The sequence below is a fragment of the Solanum dulcamara genome, chromosome 5, assembly GCF_947179165.1.
Source record: "Solanum dulcamara chromosome 5, daSolDulc1.2, whole genome shotgun sequence".
Classification (NCBI taxonomy): Eukaryota; Viridiplantae; Streptophyta; class Magnoliopsida; order Solanales; family Solanaceae; genus Solanum; species Solanum dulcamara.
The window spans coordinates 75,935,434-75,953,436 of NC_077241.1; the positions used below are offsets into that span (position 1 = coordinate 75,935,434).

The 18,003-nt window shown below is 33.0% G+C and overlaps 3 protein-coding genes across 3 annotated transcripts; all 3 read left to right on the forward strand.

Moving 5' to 3' along the window:
* Positions 1–456: 456 nt before the first annotated feature.
* LOC129890775 (non-specific lipid transfer protein GPI-anchored 7) lies at positions 457–2,268 on the forward strand. Its single transcript, XM_055966258.1, has 2 exons — positions 457–793; positions 2,216–2,268. The coding sequence occupies exons 1-2, from the start codon at positions 481–483 to the stop codon at positions 2,266–2,268; spliced, it is 366 nt and encodes a 121-aa protein (XP_055822233.1). The 5' UTR covers positions 457–480.
* A 2,272-nt stretch (positions 2,269–4,540) lies between these two features.
* On the forward strand, positions 4,541–7,813 carry LOC129889899 (non-specific lipid transfer protein GPI-anchored 7-like). The gene is made up of 3 exons (XM_055965372.1): positions 4,541–4,934; positions 5,212–5,256; positions 7,428–7,813. Exons 1-3 carry the CDS (start codon positions 4,625–4,627, stop codon positions 7,514–7,516), a joined length of 444 nt encoding a protein of 147 aa, XP_055821347.1. The 5' UTR covers positions 4,541–4,624; the 3' UTR covers positions 7,517–7,813.
* A 404-nt stretch (positions 7,814–8,217) lies between these two features.
* Positions 8,218–13,067, forward strand: LOC129889897 (FAM10 family protein At4g22670-like). The gene is made up of 11 exons (XM_055965370.1): positions 8,218–8,508; positions 8,614–8,665; positions 9,456–9,620; positions 9,710–9,797; positions 9,895–9,975; positions 10,085–10,149; positions 10,707–10,847; positions 11,023–11,139; positions 11,224–11,508; positions 11,718–11,775; positions 12,743–13,067. The coding sequence occupies exons 1-11, from the start codon at positions 8,399–8,401 to the stop codon at positions 12,838–12,840; spliced, it is 1,260 nt and encodes a 419-aa protein (XP_055821345.1). The 5' UTR covers positions 8,218–8,398; the 3' UTR covers positions 12,841–13,067.
* The last annotated feature ends 4,936 nt before the right edge of the window (positions 13,068–18,003 follow it).

The window sequence follows — 18,003 nt, forward strand, 5'->3', positions numbered from 1 at the left end:
TTACCTCAATTTATGTGTCATAAGCTCACGATTCAAATTTCGAGAGTCAAACTTTTAAATTTTGATTCAAACATAAAACCTTTACTTTTTTTTGAAATAAATCACATATTGAAAATATATAAATTACAACAATTAACAATTTAAAAATATTCAAAAGAAATATGATATATTTTTTATCATAAGTATTTTTTTTATAATATACCACTAAAGGATGTAGTGCGGTGGTTGCAACTGCTCTTTCCTTAACTAAAAATCTTAGGTTCGAGCCTTTGTATGGAAAATTCATTGGTAGAGAACGCTTCTTCTCGACTGGATTTTTATGCGCTACCAATCCGGATTAACTGGGCTCTAATGTAAATACTGAATACCAAAAAAATAAAAGGAATATTATGCATGTGCATTTCTATAAATGTTTAGTTATGGAGGGAAAAACGTAGTAACACCCTTTCCGTGCATAAGTGAAAAATCATAGAGAGAAAAATGGTCTCCTCCAAACTCTCCTGGCTGATCACGGTGGCAATGACGGCGGCGCTACTGTTGGCAACCACCACGGAGGCCCAAACGACGTCGTGTGCTTCTAAACTAGTCCCATGTGCACCTTATCTCAACTCAACCAGCAAACCACCGGCTTCATGTTGTGACCCACTTAGAGAAGCTGTGACCAAAGATCTTCAATGTCTCTGCAAACTTTACGAAAATCCCACTTTGTTGCCTTCTCTTGGTATTAATGTTACTCAAATTATTGCACTTACCAAAAACTGTAACATCCCTGGAGATCTTACCGCTTGTAAAGGTACGATTTATTTGTAGTTTTTAGTTCAAACCCCAGATTTTTTAATTTTTTTTTTTGGCAAACAACACAAATCATATTAGTTTAGACATAATAACATGTCTTTTTGTGTGTTTTTGAAATTATCATTAGTGCGAGATTTTGATTTCCAAATACATATATCTTTGTATGCTTTCACTGTCCGTCATCATTAAAACCTCCGTGGTTAGGATTCCCAAATTTGAGAGTGTTAACGTCGAGTGTCCCGCAGACCTTCATTTTTAAAAGGGCTAAAAGTAGCACCTTCAATTTGTTTGTAATGAAATTTGTTTGTAATGAAAAAGAAGGAGAAGATCTTCGAGACACACCTCTGTGCGCCTTGGCCGGGCTGACAGGGTTTTGGCGCCATAAAGTGAGGGAGATAGATATTTTCTCTTGTAGCCGCTGATACAAGGGTTAAAATGAGGTGTAGATACATTGGATTTAAGCGTTATATATTTGCATATATCTGAGATATACTGACTCTATTTCTCACCTCTCTTCCTTTTGTTAGCAACAGAAATAATTAGGTGTCATGCGGAAGCTAGCAATGCAAACCTCGAAAGACCATAAGTAAGAAGACAAAAACGAGATATATATCAAAAGAAACACAAACATTTAACGTGGTTCGGTCAACCGACCTACATCCACAAGAGGAAATGAGCAATCCACTATAAATATGAGAGTACAAATAATCGAGATAAATAACATCACACAATTTACTCAGAATAAAAAGAGGTTCACACAAGTGCTAACGTAACACTTGTGTCTCACCGTTTCTCCCCCTACACAAAACTCTCATAGCCCCTAGGATTACATTGTGAATGTAACAAAGTTAGAAAGAACAAGCCTCTATTTATAGAATTATAAACCTTTTCCTATAAGAAAAAAGACTAGCCAAATATGGAGATATTGTGTTTTCCTTTTAAGAAAAAAAAATCTAATTATGCTAGGAAAGTTAGGGCAAACACCCAACACCTCTCTCGCTCGTCTTTTTCTCTATGTATCTATATTTCAGAATCTATCTGAAATGTATTTGGTATCTCATATATATGTATCTAGTGTGATTCGCATGTTTATAGGAAACACCGACTCTCTTGCTCGGTTGCTCGCTTTCCTTCTATCTCGCTCGCCTTTCTCAATGTATCTGATAGCAAAATATATATATTTAGTTGTACCTAACTTGAATTTTTTTGTAAAATTATTAATTAGTAAGATAATATATAATTATTTCAAATTATAAAAAGAATTAGTAAGTATGATAGAAATATTTTGCGTAATTAAGTACCTTTGGAAATGAGGATTTGAATTGAGACTCAATTTTTTGGCTTTGGAGTTGATAACTCTGTTTTTACTTGAATCAAAGCAAAATAATAATTTGATTTTGATTTTGATTTTTGTCTGCAGCGGCTTCTCCAAGTTCAAGTTCTCCTTCTGAGATAACGCCACCAGGTAACTGAATTGAATTGCTCAGTGTTTCAACTTAGTTACCACTAAGTCAATAGTAGCCAATTAGTGAACAATTTCGGCGTGTGCATCAATTTATTTTATTTTTATTAATTAATAATTAATTATTGATTCAAAGTTGGCGTAACAAGTGATACTCGGGAGGTCAGGGATCGATTCATCCCGTCAAAATCTTCTCGAGTTCGTCGCAACTAACTTATCAAAATTTACATTTTTTATATGATTTGGGAGCTATTGTACATAAACTTCTTTAATAGGTATTTGAATTAACTTATTTAAAATAATTTTTGGCTTTTAAACTTTTTTTAGTTATGAAAATCTTTGGGTAATACAAAACACTTTCTTTTAAGCTGGAAAAGTATTTAAAATCAAAAATTGCGTGTTCCCAACTTATGTTTTTTAGCTTTTATTTTTGTCGTCTTATTTTATGTGATACCATTTGACTTGTCATGATAAAGAAAAAATAGAAAATTTTTGAAACTTGTGGTCTAAAATAAATCTTAGATATTTATGTAATTGTAAATCATTTCATTAAGAGTAAACAGAGAATTTGAAAGTTAAAATATTTATAATTATAATAAGATGATATTCTTTTTAGAATAAATTAAAAAAAATGTCACATAAAATTAATCAATTTAAAATAAGCTAATTTAAACACTCACTTATAACTTTTAGCTTTTCATTTATAAGTCATTTTAAAAAGCCAATTACACTCTGTACTTTTTTCTAAACAACTCTAGAAAAACAAAAGAGAATAAAATGAGTGGAGTATGATCGTAATTCCTTAACGAGTAGCGTTTTGTCAATAGATGGCATATACTGCCATGCCTAGTAATAAAATATTTTTTTATTGGATTAAGTTTTTTACTTCTAATCTATCTTTATTCTTGATAGAAAATTAAATAATCAGAATTATGGTTATAATTATATAAACATCTAGAGCTAAAGTAGAATGAGAGTTAAAATAGTGCATTTTCTATTTGTAAGTAGTTTTACTGAAAATGGTATTTTCGAGTTGGATAATAAATGATATTGTACATTTAATTTTTTAGACATATCATATGCACTTATCTTATTTTTGAGATAAAATAAGTTGTTTCTATCATAAAAATAGAAAAAGAAGAAGCAAATTGAGCTACAAATCTTTGGATTCTAGATAGCAAGGGAAAACAATTATTTGAGCATGATCGTGTAGAGCATTTTGTTTAATTTTTAATTAAACCAATCTTTTATTTCTCAATTTATGATTATTGGTTTCATATTCTATTCATGATCGTGTAGCGCAGTTTGATTTATTTTCTTACGCCACGTTTTCCCCCCCTTATAATAATATTGGGATATCCTAATAACTATTAGCCTTTTCCCTACTTGGTCTACTTTATCGTAATATTAACTCTACTTTCGTAAAAACTCTTTAAGAAATATTTTAGTGCAGGTGATCGGTGGCATTTTTAAAGTTAGATTTTTCAAATTAAATAATTAAAATTAAAAAATTATTTTTAATATACTAAACAAATAAAAATAAACGTAGAGATGGACCACATTATAATGCATGTGATCCATATCATTTAGGGGTCGTAGGGATGGACCACATTATATTATTTTTTATTGAGTGTTTGGTTTCTTGTATTCACAATAATATATATTGCATAAATTTTAAGAATAAGTTGTTTGTTTACAAAAATATCCTTCATTTTATTTAATTTTTTATATTTTCTTTATAAACTTTAGTTATTCAATATTCATTCTTAAAATAAAACTTTCACCTTCTTTACCTTAAATATTTTTATGTGTGCATTTCCATGATATCCTTATGTATTTAAAAATAAAAGTTTCTTCTTATTTAATTTTAAAAATAGAATTTTCATTTTAAGTTTGTTAAAGTAAAAAAGGATTTATGAGAAATCAAAATATAAATAAACATAAGAATTAGTCAAATAAATTTATAAATAAAAATTATATTATAATTCTTTAATAGAAAAAATATGAAGTGAATGATTTTATATATGGTATTAAAAATAATGTAAATATATATGAATATGAAAAATAAGGTATAAAAAATATTTAAAGAAATATATTTATTATTTACCTATTTTAATTTGGGATAAATTATCCCGTAATTAATATACCACCCCCAAAAAACTTATCTCACTATTATTTATTAATTTTAAAATAATTTATTTCAAAATTACCAATTAAATATTAATTTAAATATTATTATAATTTAATTTCAAAAGCAATCCTTGGCGTATCCCTTACCACAAGAAGACTCCCTACTCAATAATACTCGTCTAGAGGGAAAAAAAGTGGCACCTTTTCCGTGCAAAGTGAAAAATCAAACAGAGAAAAATGCTCTCCTCCAAACTCTACTGGTTGACCACGGTGGCATTCACGGCGGTGTTACTGTCGGCAACCACCACGGAGGCACAAACGCAGGACTGTGCTTCTAAACTAGTCCCATGTGCATCTTACCTCAACTCAACCAAACCACCGGCTTCTTGCTGTGACCCACTTAGAGAAGCCGTGACCAAAGATCTTCCATGTCTCTGCAAACTTTACGAAAATCCCACTGTGTTACCTTCTCTCGGTATTAACGTTACTCAAGCTATTGGACTTCCTAAGTACTGTAATATCCCTGGCGATGTTACTGCTTGTAAAGGTAGGATTTAACCCCAGATTTTGATTTTATTTCAAATGAGAATTTGAATTGGGGCTCAATTTTTTGGATTTGGAGTTGGTAACTCTGTTTTTACTTGGATCGAACCAAAATCTCTACTTCAAATCTGATATTTTTCATTTTTGGTTCTCTGTTCATCTTTTTTTGGGTGGGTAAGAATTTTTTTTTTGATAAATAATTGGGGCTTAATTATTTTTGTTGTAACTTGTAACTGTCATTATCGATTTAGCATTAATTTTATTTTTTGTTTGGTCTGCAGCTGCTGCTCCAAGTTCAAGTTCTCCTTCTGAGAAAGCTCCACCAGGTAACTGAGATTGAATTGCTCATTGTTTCAACTTTGTTAATTAATGAACAATTCCGGAGTATGCATCAATTTGATTTGATTTTTATTAATTATTGAATCTTGCTCCTTTAAATTTACTGAATTGTGATCTATAGGTGTTTGGACTTTTGTTCGTTTGCTCCACTATGGTATACTTGGTTCATTTTTGCTTGACCCTGGTTGATTTAACACTCTCTTCGAGAAACTATTTATTAGGATTCGTTTTACTAAATTATCTTTATTAATTATGCTTTGAAAAAACAGTTTGACCACTGGTGCTTCATGTAGTTACTTGAAGATAAGGGTAATTTTGGAAGAAAATAACAACTCTCTTGATTTGCCAAAATGGACAAGTAAAAGAAAATTCTACTTTTAGTACAGGGGACAAATATAAAGGAAAATGGAGTACTTGATATACCAGTTGTAAATTTAGGTTTATTTCTGCTTTTAACATAAGCCACTACTAAAAAGTTGCTATTTTTCCACTGAAAAATGTTCGGTGGCTATTTTAGCTAGAAAAGAAAAAATAGTAGTGTTTCACACGTAAAAACTAGAAAGATTTCTAGTATTTGAGTGAGAATTTGTTTTTCATCGTTTGTTTCCCCAGTGAGCTGGTTTGGTGGGAAATGGGTGGAAAAATTATGTTTTATAACACAACTTTGCCATTGATTTGTGGTGGAAAAAACCTCTGTTTCTAATAGTGGGCGAAGCCAAGATTTCAACTTTATAGGTTTAGAATTTTACAATGTGTATCCGGACTGCTAGCTCCGCCCAACTTTTATGGGACAACCCTTATTAAATTTAAGTTATAGCACGAATATTCAAAGGTTTACTTGATATCACTGTTCTTGTTCAATAATTGAGAAATTTGACAACAAAGCTGTATTCCTTGACTTGTTCAAACTATTAAATAAGTTTTCACCGAGTAACCTATCGTATACGATCTTTGAAATGAGAGTGTTCCATCTTGCAAAACAAGAATGTCAGTAGATTGTGATATACTATGAATTTGTGGTCCTACAAGAATATTTATGTTGCACTGATGGATGCACTCAATATGTTTTGTTCATTCTGTGCTGTAATGAGATTTCCTTAGATGTCAAATTAATTTGGTTTCAGACATATAAACCTTTTTTGTAGTCTCTCTCTTTGTTTGCACCTTAGACAATTAGTAGGAAAAACAAAAACAAAATATTGAATAATGTCTGGTGAGAAACTAACTTCATACAAATAAGTTTTCTGTTGTCTTCTCTTTCAAATTTTTTGTTCTTCCTGTTTTAATCAAGTTCCTCTGAGGTTGCAAAATACTTTTACATTTTTAACCTGGACACAATTATTAATTTTTTCTAGTGAGGGCTTAAGTTGAAGTTTTTGTCCTGATTCTTAGTGGTGTTCAAGCAATCGTAGATCTTCAGCCAAAACAACTGACCTACTTTGAAAAGCTTAGTTTGAGGGAGTCTAGCTGTTTCATAAGTGAATGAATTGAAATGGAATAAAGTCATTCATGGTGGAAATGAAAATGTTCCAACTTCATCTAATTGTTAAGAGAGTTATTCTTCTCAATTTCAAGCCATTGGTATTATAAGTAGCAGTTTCTCGTGGATGTTGCTTTTCCTCTTCCTGCATAGCTATGGATTTAGTTTTTAAAGTCTTTTTTATGCCCTTGCCCCTGATCACTTTGTCTTTCTAGGGTAAGTTTTCTTTTCTTCTGTTTTCCACCTCTTGAGTCATGTCAATTGAAGGTTTCCCTAAGGTTGGCAAAGAAAAGAAGAATGGCATAGAGAATGTCAATCTTTATTATTACAACTTCCACCGAGTAACCCTAGGTATTCATAGAATTTTGAGGCATTTCAAAGTTAATGTTCGATATGTGTTATGCTACTTGACTTATGATCACAATAAGTTTACAAATCATGTGTGGAAGCACCTTGTTTAGGCACTTCTAGTCACTGAACTAGACGTTAGGATTAGCCAAATCGAGAACGGAAACGTCTCTAAGTTATATGCATCCATCTCTTCCTCATTTTGAATTTAATCTCCCAGATAAATGTAGATTCAAGATTATTTTAATTTGTTTGGCTTACATATAGATACATGTTTTATTTGCATTGCATTCTTGCTAACAATATTTTTGTCTTGATGAAACTTTACAGCTGCAAAAGATAAAAACGGAGTGAGCAGGGTTGCATGGACTGGAATGTCAAGCTTACTCGTGCTTTTTGCTTCTTTCATACTTGCTTAGTTCACTGATTGCGTCCTTCAAGTATTGGGGAAATGTTGATGAATTTCTTTGTTCAAGTATTATTTAGGGAATTGACAGATTGCTCTCCAAGACTCGATCACTTATATTCTGTGAAGTTTCCCATTGTATTTTCTGTTGAGATGAACTAAATTGATGTATGAGTTGGAGGAGATAACTTCAATGTTCCTCTATTTGCTACTTTGTGTTTGCATGTTGTTGATGTATTCGTGGGGTGGTGTATCAAGCGAAGTGTGGCAGGTTATTAATATTAGAAAGGGCCTTTTTCTTCTCTAGTCATATTATTCTTGGCATTAGAAAGCAAGAACATGCAACACAAAATGTACCATAGAAAGCTTTAACATCATGAGCTACTACTCTTTGAAAGCCTCATATATGCATCTTAGTTTTAACTTGTGCGGTGGAGAAACTAGAGTTCTAGTTACTGGTTTGGGATAACTCATTAGCTTTGGTTAAAATGCTGCATTTTTTGTTGAGAAATCCACCTTACCAAAATCCGGTAATCTCCTTTTTTTTTTAGAATTAACAATTTATATACTCAAGTTTTAAATCCAGCCATCCAAGTCTAAACTTGTGTGGGCCATCTAAGTTTGAATTGCGTACTCAAATCGGATCGGAGATGTTTAGTTAAGAACACAGCACACAACTGCACCATAAAAATAAAAAATAAATAAAATAAAAGATCAAGGCAAGAAAATAAAACGGAAAAAGAGTTTATCCAGTAATAGAAGCTACTAGAAGAACCTAGTCAGCTCGAGTTCGTCCATTTTCCTCGCGTCGCACCGAAAGCGAGGGTTTACAGTTTCTGCCTTTCGAAGATTTTGAATCTGTAGAAATCGTATTTGAAGGTAATCGGAAAAAGCTATGGACCCGTTTAAGTTGAATCAACTGAAGCAATTCGTCGAACAGTGCAAATCCAATCCTTCTATTCTCTCCGATTCTTCTCTTTCCTTTTTCCGTGACTACATTGAAAGGTATGCTACTTAATTCTATCTGAAAATAGTCATTTTTTCACTGCTTAAAATTACTTACTAGGGATATCGATATATTTTGTTTGAATTTTTTTATTTTTTTTGCAGTCTCGGTGCTAAACTTCCTCCGTCTGCTGACGACACCGGTGATTACAGAGAGGTATTTTCCTTGCTAAATATTTTAAACCTTTTTTCGTTGTTTAGAATTCTGTACTTAGAATTTAGTTGTTGAGAACCATGAGGTTCTAAGATTCAAATCCCAGCACTGACAAAAATACTAGGTGATTTATTCTCATCCATCCTAGTTTTGGGGGACAAAGATATCTGGAACTTGTTACTGGTAGAAGGTGTCACATGGAATTAGTCAAGCTGACGGGAATACCAAGGTTTATAAAAATATCATTCTCCTGTAAAATCTTAATGTTTGTTTCTGATGAGTAAAGTAACCTGTACACCATAAATACGGAAAGAGTAAAATCTTTGGCTCTTAAATTTCTGTGTGTGAATACTACTGAACATAGAGAACCCATGTTCAATTATTTTCCAGACAATTTAGTCCTAAAATCATATGTAAGGAAGTTAAAAAAATAAAACAAGGGATTCCAACCGGTTGGGAGTAAGGCTGAGTTGTTAGCCTTACTTAGCTCAAGCTAGTCAAGTGTGAGGTTTATAGAACTTCTGATATGCCTTGGAAGGCATATTATTGTCTATTATAGTAGTGAAATGGGCTTGAATACACTGAATATCTAGAGATGCGGAACACAACTAGGATGGGATTGAGGTGCAGTTGATTGATTAACTTATTTGATTATGGTTTTCTTTACGTACCTGCAAGTATCCACTTAATACGGTTTCTTTAATGGATTCTCATTAAATATGGGGTAATGGGGAAGTTATACGCTTCTCCTTGGATTCCATATTTTCCTATTGATCTAACATTATCTATGCAGAAGTCTCATGTGGTGGATGAGAGTGATGATGAGATGGATGATGTTGAGAATGATGCTAATACAAAAGAGACAGTTGAAGAAGAGGAGGAGCCTGAGATAATTGAATCTGATATTGAGCTTGATGAGAGTGACACCGTGGAACCTGATAATGATGAACCGCAGAAGGTTTGCTATCTGACTGATTTAACATTTAATTTCCGTTTTGGGTTTATAGGTTCATGTTTATTTTTAGCATTTCAAATCTGTTTTTCTAGATGGGAGACCCTTCTGTGGAGGTGACTGAAGAAAGCCGTGATGCTTCTCAGGAGTCCAAAGCTCAGGCCATGGAAGCAATTTCTGAAGGTGATGCTGTTCAATATATATATGTCGGCATGCCTGTCTGTGTGTTCACAAAGTCAGTGGCATCATGTCTCTCACTTTTGTTGTTTGTGTTCATCAGGTAAGCTAGAAGATGCAATTGAGCATCTCACAAACGCAGTTCTCCTCAATCCTAAATCAGCAATTATGTATGCTACTAGAGGTACATTGACCACCTGCTTTCAAAGTGGATTTATTGATGTTGATTTTTTGTAATTCGAGTATTCATTTGCATCCAACGAATAACAATTTGTTGCTTTTGTCTTACACAGCTAGTGTTTATATCAAGATGAAGAAGCCAAATGCTGCCATACGAGATGCAACTGCAGCATTGGAGGTTGATCTTGCTATCGGATTTGCTTACCTGAATTAGGCTCTGTTCTGTATACGTTTCTAATAATACAATTATTTTTTAATAAGGTCACTCAAAAATTGCTGTGGATGGCTCTATCCAAAAAAAATAAAAAATTCCATTGGCCGAGTAATATTTCTTGCGGGCTTTATATGGAAAATACCCTGAATAATTTATCAGACATCCTCTTTATGCTCTCTTCCATTCTTGAGGCAGACATGGAGTCATGTAGGGATTAGATTTGCATGCTTCCTAGTTAATCCATTTTTCTGTAATGTGGTTGAATACATTATAGTCTTCTCAAATTGTTTTTCATTTTCCTATTTTGAATGTCCTAATGCGGTAACTATAGAAAACATTCTTGATTTAGCCCCCGGTTAAATGCTTCTGTCAAACAATGTATAAATATTGGTAACAATTTGAAAAAGTAGATGACATGATTTTGGGGAAACAATTTTCTTTTGTCCTGCATCACAATGGTTAAAGAAAAATTGGATCAATTTCGTGTTCAATATATCATGGACACTTGGCTGTTCTTGCAGATAAACCCAGATTCTGCTAAAGGTTACAAATCTCGTGGTATTGCCAGAGCCATGCTGGGACAATGGGAGGCAGCTGCTAAGGATCTTCACGTGGCTTCAAAGCTGGACTATGATGAGGAAATAAGTGCTGTGCTTAAGAAGGTTGCTTCCTGTGATATAATCTCATAACATCTATGTGATTAAGTTACAGTGCTAAGTGGTCTTTTCTTTGTATAAAAGATTTGCGGCGAGCTGGCGATACTCTCAAGCCCCCGGTTATCTTGTTTAAGGGGGCAATGGTCATTATTTGCAAGTGATTATGTGTTTTCTGTCACAGGTTGAGCCAAATGCACATAGAATTGAAGAGCACCGCAGGAAGTATGATAGGCTGCGGAAAGAACGAGAAGATAGAAAGATTGAGCGTGAGAGGCAACGAAGAAAGGCTGAAGCTCAGGTAACCCTTAATTACTTGTTTAGTTTTATGCTTGTGTGACACTTTTTCTGAATGTTTAGATTTGGTTAATGCCTTATATCTCAGGCTACTTATGAAAAGGCCAAGAAGCAAGAAGAATCCTCATCAAGTAGGAGAGCTGGTGGCATGCCAGGAGGCTTTCCTGGGGGCATGCCAGGAGGCTTTCCTGGGGGCATGCCAGGAGGCTTTCCTGGGGGAATGCCCGGAGGCTTTCCAGGGGGTATGGGAGGTATGCCTGGGTCCACACCTGGAGGAATGCCTGGAGGCTTTCCTGGGGGCATGCCCGGGAACATGCCTGGGGCTGCACCTGGAGGAATGCCCGGTAACATGGACTACAGCAAAATACTGAATGTAAGTAAATCTACTTTTGTATATTTACTTTTGAAGCAAATTATGGTCTTAGTATATATGTTTGAACAAAGGTATTATCTCAGGTGAAGATTAATTTCAAATTAAAACAGAAAAATCTTGTATTGCTTTCATAGAAAATGAATCTTTGAAGTCACTGTTTGTCCATAGCAGGGAAACTAAAATTTTCTCTATGTTTTTGGCTGGAGCAGGACCCTGAATTAATGGCAGCATTCAAGGATCCAGATGTCATGGCTGCACTGCAAGATGGTACTTTCCTTTTGTCCTAACCTCTTAGCCTGTCTATTCTAGTTATCTGTCAGATGGTTTTGCTTAGATAATTAAGGCATTTCATTCTTGACAAGTCATCCAGTTGTTTCTTCGCTTGAAGATGATTATCAGTTATCACATGTTTACTATATGCTCTAAAGTTCAAATAGCTTTGCTACATATCATTTTCATTTTGAATTGAATACAAATATATATGCTTCATGTTTTGATGGTTAAATATCCACATGTGATGTATCAACACGGTAGAAACATGGTAAGAGAAATTGATGCTATCACCAGCTCATTAACTACCAGTCCAATAAGTGGAAGTCTATTCAAAACATCGCCTTTTTGTTCTAGTTAAAAAATTAATCACCTTCAATAAATTTATTCTTCACTGTGTTGCCTAAATACATGCTACTTGATAGTACCTGTGAGGTCCATATCAAAAGGAAAAAACAAAAGAGAAGGAAAACGTCCACAGGCTGCTTGATTGTTCTGTATCTCCTATACGAAAATCCAATTTAATTAGCAACCTCAGAGGGTTAAGTATGCGTATCAATTACAGACAAACAAAAGAAAATTGACTAGGAGTATGTCAATTTCTTTGCAGAGTGTTCTGTTGCATATATCACAGCAAACATATTCTCTCCGTCTCTTTGCTTGTTCTTTTTCTCATTAAGCTTTTGAAAGAGGAGATAGACATGTTAAGTAGTTTTTCCATGAATTACCTTACCATTTTTGAGTAAAGTACAAGAAGATCAACAGTTGAGCTAGTATAGTTGAGATTATATGTATTGTTTCTAGCAAGATTAGAACATTATTGCTGATCAATTGCCTAAAGTAACTTGCTGTAGATTTGGAAAATCGCATCCTTGTAGACTTCAATGTTGCACATACTATAGGCGTTTTAAGAGATGCTAGTTTCATTTTTTTCTCTTACTGAATGTGCCCTGGTATTTTGCAGTGATGAAGAACCCGGCTAATTTGGCCAAGCATCAAGGAAATCCTAAGATTGCTCCTATTATTGCGAAAATGATGGGCAAATTTGCTGGAAATAAGTGAGAGCTTCTGGGCTTTTGTCAGTAGGAGTTTCTAGAGAACGTGTAATTTCGTAAGCTTGGTTTTATTGAGTACAAAGTCATGCCCCAATATTGTGTCTAATCCACGTTTAGGTTCACGCTAGCTGTTGTGCATTGCCGATCAATTGAAATTGATATGTTTTTATAGATGACTTGTTATTGTTAAGTATCAACTATATTTTGCTATACAAAAACCTAACCTACCTCTTGGATCTTTTAGCCGTTTTAGCTGTCTTATCGTTGGTACTTCAGTGATTGCTGATGTGATAGTCAGCTTTGGATATGAGATTTCTTTCAAGTAGTGGCCGAGTGGCCAGATAATGGGGGATTGATATATCCGTGAGCACTAGAGTAGATGGCCCCCGGGAAAAGTGGGTGCAAGAATTTTTCTTCCAATTGATTGCGAATACTCTTTGGAGTGGTACTGAGAAAGCATGGTTATTAACTGAGGGAACCTGCGAAGGCATGTCCATGATTAAACGGACTGTTAATGGTTTGAGTTATAAGCCGTTGGTTCAATTAAACAAGCTTGGAAGGCTAGGCAGCCTTTAGAAGTCCAGCTTTTTGCAATAATGAATGGGTTGCTTAAAACTATTAATCGATTTAAGTTGATTATGAGAGTCTAACCTGTCAACTAATTGTCCAAGCGGGAGTATTCGTATTTCTAATGGACTTTACACGTCGTTATTCAGATTAATCAGAGCTCCGAGCTCCAAGCAAATATTGGTGGCGTGAATTAGTCAGAATTCAAATCTACTGCGGATGCCAAGTGAGAAACTTAAAAACAATGACCAGAAAGGCATTGGTTTAGGTGGAACTTCTTCCAACAAAAGCATCTAATTTCAAAGATTTCAGTTGTACTTTCTTTCAACAGCCAAATCAAGTACGAGTGAGACTGACCATTAACCAATCCACACAGAGTAAAATTACACCCCAAATTCAATGGATTCTATTTATCCTACCAACCTATGACTTCATATTTCTTTTAGCCATGATGATTAATTTGGAAGGGTGTGACAGCGACCAAATATTCAATAAAAATTAATAGTCCACTACTTTTTTTTTTTACCTACAGTAGTGTTTGATTGAGTATAAAGTCCAAGAAAAATATATTTTGGATGAATAAGTTTAGTTAAATTTATTGTAATGAAAGTATCTTTAGTATTTAGTGATCATTTCATTACATGTCATGTCAATTTTCATAAATGTCAGTCTCCGATTTCAAAGAAAAAGCTGAGGCGAGAGCTATACCTTCTGGAACCAGATAGTGTTGTTTGAAGATTTATCAGCAACAACTTTTCTACCTCTAAGGCAGAATAAGGATGGATCTAGAGAGGGAAGAGGGCGTTCACTCAAACCCTCTTGGTAAAAAAATATACAATATATAGAGTGAATTTTTTATGTTATGCGCATTTATATAAATTTTGAATCCCATGAATAATATGCTAAATGTTAGGTCAGCGTCAGGGCATTCAAAATGCACCCCAACCTCCAAGATTTTATTCTTAATAATTGTATTATTTTTATTATTCAACCCCATGAGTGAAAATTCTGTAGATATTCTATCCTCTATAGACCTCACTTTATGGGCTTATCTATGTTGCTGTTGTTGATGTCATCAAGGTAGTGTTAAATATACTTGTTCCTTATTGGTTGTGTAAGAATCTTTAAAGAGGTTTACAATGTCCGGGATCACTTTATACATAGCCATAAGATTTTGAATAGAATATTTGGATTCTCTCATATGTTATTAGAGCTAAACATTGATGAGCTTGTTTGCACAACATTCTCTCACAATATTCATTTTTTAGACTTTTTCTTTCTTAGTTGTTAGTTCTATTCGATATCGAGCCACAAACTTTGCTTCATATCGCTCCTTTACCCATTGAGCCTACTTTGATCTACTCATTAATTCTTCAACATTTTGAGTTTGATCTCTCTTCAAGAACTAGGTCACACGTACGAAATGATGTTAGAGAAATGCACTTATTTTGGATTGAATGTTCAAATTTCACAAGTAGAATGCTAATAATGTTAATAAAACTAAAATATTTTTAAATGTTGAAAAAAAATTCATTTTTTAAATCATATGGAGGAAATATCTAATTAAAAACTTTAAAATGTGTACTTCGTATAGTTTAAATTGAGGGGAAAAAATTAAAAATTGAGATCTAAGAGATTACTATTAAGTCCAAAAAGAAGGGGGGGGGGGGGGAATTATGACGAATTTGATAAACTTTCATGTTTTGATTAATGGGTGAAACAATTAACTTTGTAAAGCGCACTAATCATAGAGTTGAATCATCAAAAAGCTCCTAGTATTTACTTTAATCTGACCTTTACTTGAGAACTTTTGAAGTGGGCTTAAACTCCCAAAATAAAATTTAAAAGAAAAATAACTATAAAAAAAACATTATTTTAGCATGTTTTATTACATTTTTAATTAAGACTTCAAGTGTTTTATTTGGTTTAATGATGTATGTATTACATACAAATGACATCATTAGCTTTAGTAGTTAATGTTAATTAACTTTTGCTTGATCTTGTTGTGTGATCCAACAGTGGATACAATTGGAAATTAAATAAATATCTATAGCCACGTTTTACGGTTGCAATTAGTTAGATAATTAGTCTTTTTAAGATGGTGCTTAAGCCATAATGATGTAATGTTGCCTAAACGTTTCTTGCATTAGAGGGGATTATAAAGTAATGAACAATGAAACTTGATTTAGTTGTGATGCTCAGTGAATTAAATAACACTAATCACGCTCCTAACTTTTCTCTCACTTCAAATATAAGTTTCATTTGTTATTGCTTTATAAATCTACGACCATTGCTATAGCCATACGCTATGATAACTCTTGTTCGCAACTATATGGCAAGAGTAGGCTTTGCGGTCACCTCCATTCGAATTATGTGTTAAAAGTTTTTTTTTTGGTCAAATCTAGATATTATAAATCCTTCGTCACAGATTTCATCCTGCGACATTTGCTTCAAGTGGTGTCCAGCAACAACGCTTTGCAAAGAAAAGAAAAAAACTCTAAATATATACGTAAAAATATTTCTTTTCTCATGATCTAAACTACAATTATAGGTATACAAATATTTAGAGATGTTAACAGATTATTTGATTGGCTATCTAAATAGTATTGATTTTGTTAAGAGAAATGTATGGAATACTATTGATTTTGTTTCCCGTATAATTTTCCCTTTTCTCGAAGGGTGTGTGAATATTAGGGGTGTCAAAATCAACTCATAAGGTTATGACCTCCTCAATTTGTTTATGTTTGGATGGGTTAATAACCCTTTTATTTTATTAATTGAATACATTTTGACTCGCTTAGTTTAATTTATTTTAAAATTGGATTGATATGTAGTCTAGATTGATCCATGAAAAATTTTGTTTTAATATTTTTTAAAAATATTTTTTATTTGATATTTTTCTTATAGTCATAATGTAAGAACATTTTTATTAAGTACTTAAATAAATTATAAAAAAAAAAAATTTTAATATAAAATATACTAAGAATTGAACGAGTGGAATTATAACCTAATTTCAATCCAATCTACTTCAGCACAAATAGCATTTACGTGAATTAATAATTCGCCCATTATTAATCCATCCTATTTTAATATCTTCAAATTTACCTGATCTGCTCATTTAACCCAATGGATATTATGAATTTCAAGACAGGAGGAATAGTGAAATATGAAGAGACTATAATTGTTTAGACTATAGTCCTTGTGCTATCTATATATATCATGATGATGAACTCACAACTTCTACAGCACTTAGAATTAGGAATCATTAGAACTAGAAAGTTCCAATTTTTTAAAGCAATTCCACTTTTGTCCAGTTGCCTTTTCTTCTTCAACATGAAAATATCACATGACAATATTGGAGCAAAAAAAAAAAACAAAGGTTGTTGCCATTACAGGTGGCAATAACCCAATCCACCAAGTTTAAACAAGTAAGATTCATGATCCCTTTCTTGACTTGATCCTACAAAATGAACTCATAATGACATATTATATTACTAAAAAAAAATACTACTTTTATTGAAATTTCTCATTAAAAAATATTTATTGGCTATTTTCATGAAAATTTGGATTAAATCGGTAAAGAGCAGCCCGGTGCACTAAAGCTCCCGCTATGCGCAGAGTTCGGGAAAGGGCCCGACCACAAGGGTCTATTGTACGGAGCCTTACCTTGCATTACAGTTATACGCAACCTTACCTTGCATTTCTGCTAGAGGCTGTAATGCAAGGTAAGGCTGCGTACAATAGAGCCTTGTGGTCGGGCCCTTCTCCGGACCCTGCGCATAGCGAAAGCTTTAGTGCACCGGGCTGCTCTTTACCGATTTAATCCAAATTTCCATGAAAATAGCCAGTAAATATTTTTTTTTAATGAGAAATTTCAATAAAAATAGTATTAAATCGGTAAGAAAATAATAATAACAATAGCGTTTTCACTCAAAAGAATTAGAAAGTTTTCCGGTGTTTCAATAAGAATTCGTCTTTCACTGATTTAGTGAGAAATCATATTTTATAACATAAATTTCTTATTAATTCACAATGATAAAACCTCTGTTTCTAATAATGCTAAATTATTCGATCAAAATAGTGTAATATATCTAGAGATGATCTAAGATTAGAATTCGGGTTCAAAATTCTCTCATTGCCCATTTAATATACTGGGTTTAAAATTTATTATTTAAATTTTATTTAATAGATATTTTTATGCATATATAAATTTTGAGTCAAAATTATTGAATTTGTGCGAAGTTATATCATAACCTCTATTCTAAGTCTGTCTATTGCCCATGAACCCGCCGGATCAAAATACAACTTGAACCCGAATATACAAGACCAAATTTGGAAATTAGGTATTATGCAATCTTGGAAGAACTGAGCTTGTAATTTAATTAAGAAAAATAGATTACTTTTCACATATATAGTTTCTGACAAAAAGCATAATATAAAAACAGGAATGATCATGTAATGCGAGTTAGATTATGATCTCTTATTTAACTCATTTTGACAAAATAATTTTTTTAGGCTAATTAAGTCATAACTTGGTTATTAATTTGATATGCGGATATAAGATTTAAAGTTTATGAACTTTCAAATAATCTCAAATTAAAAA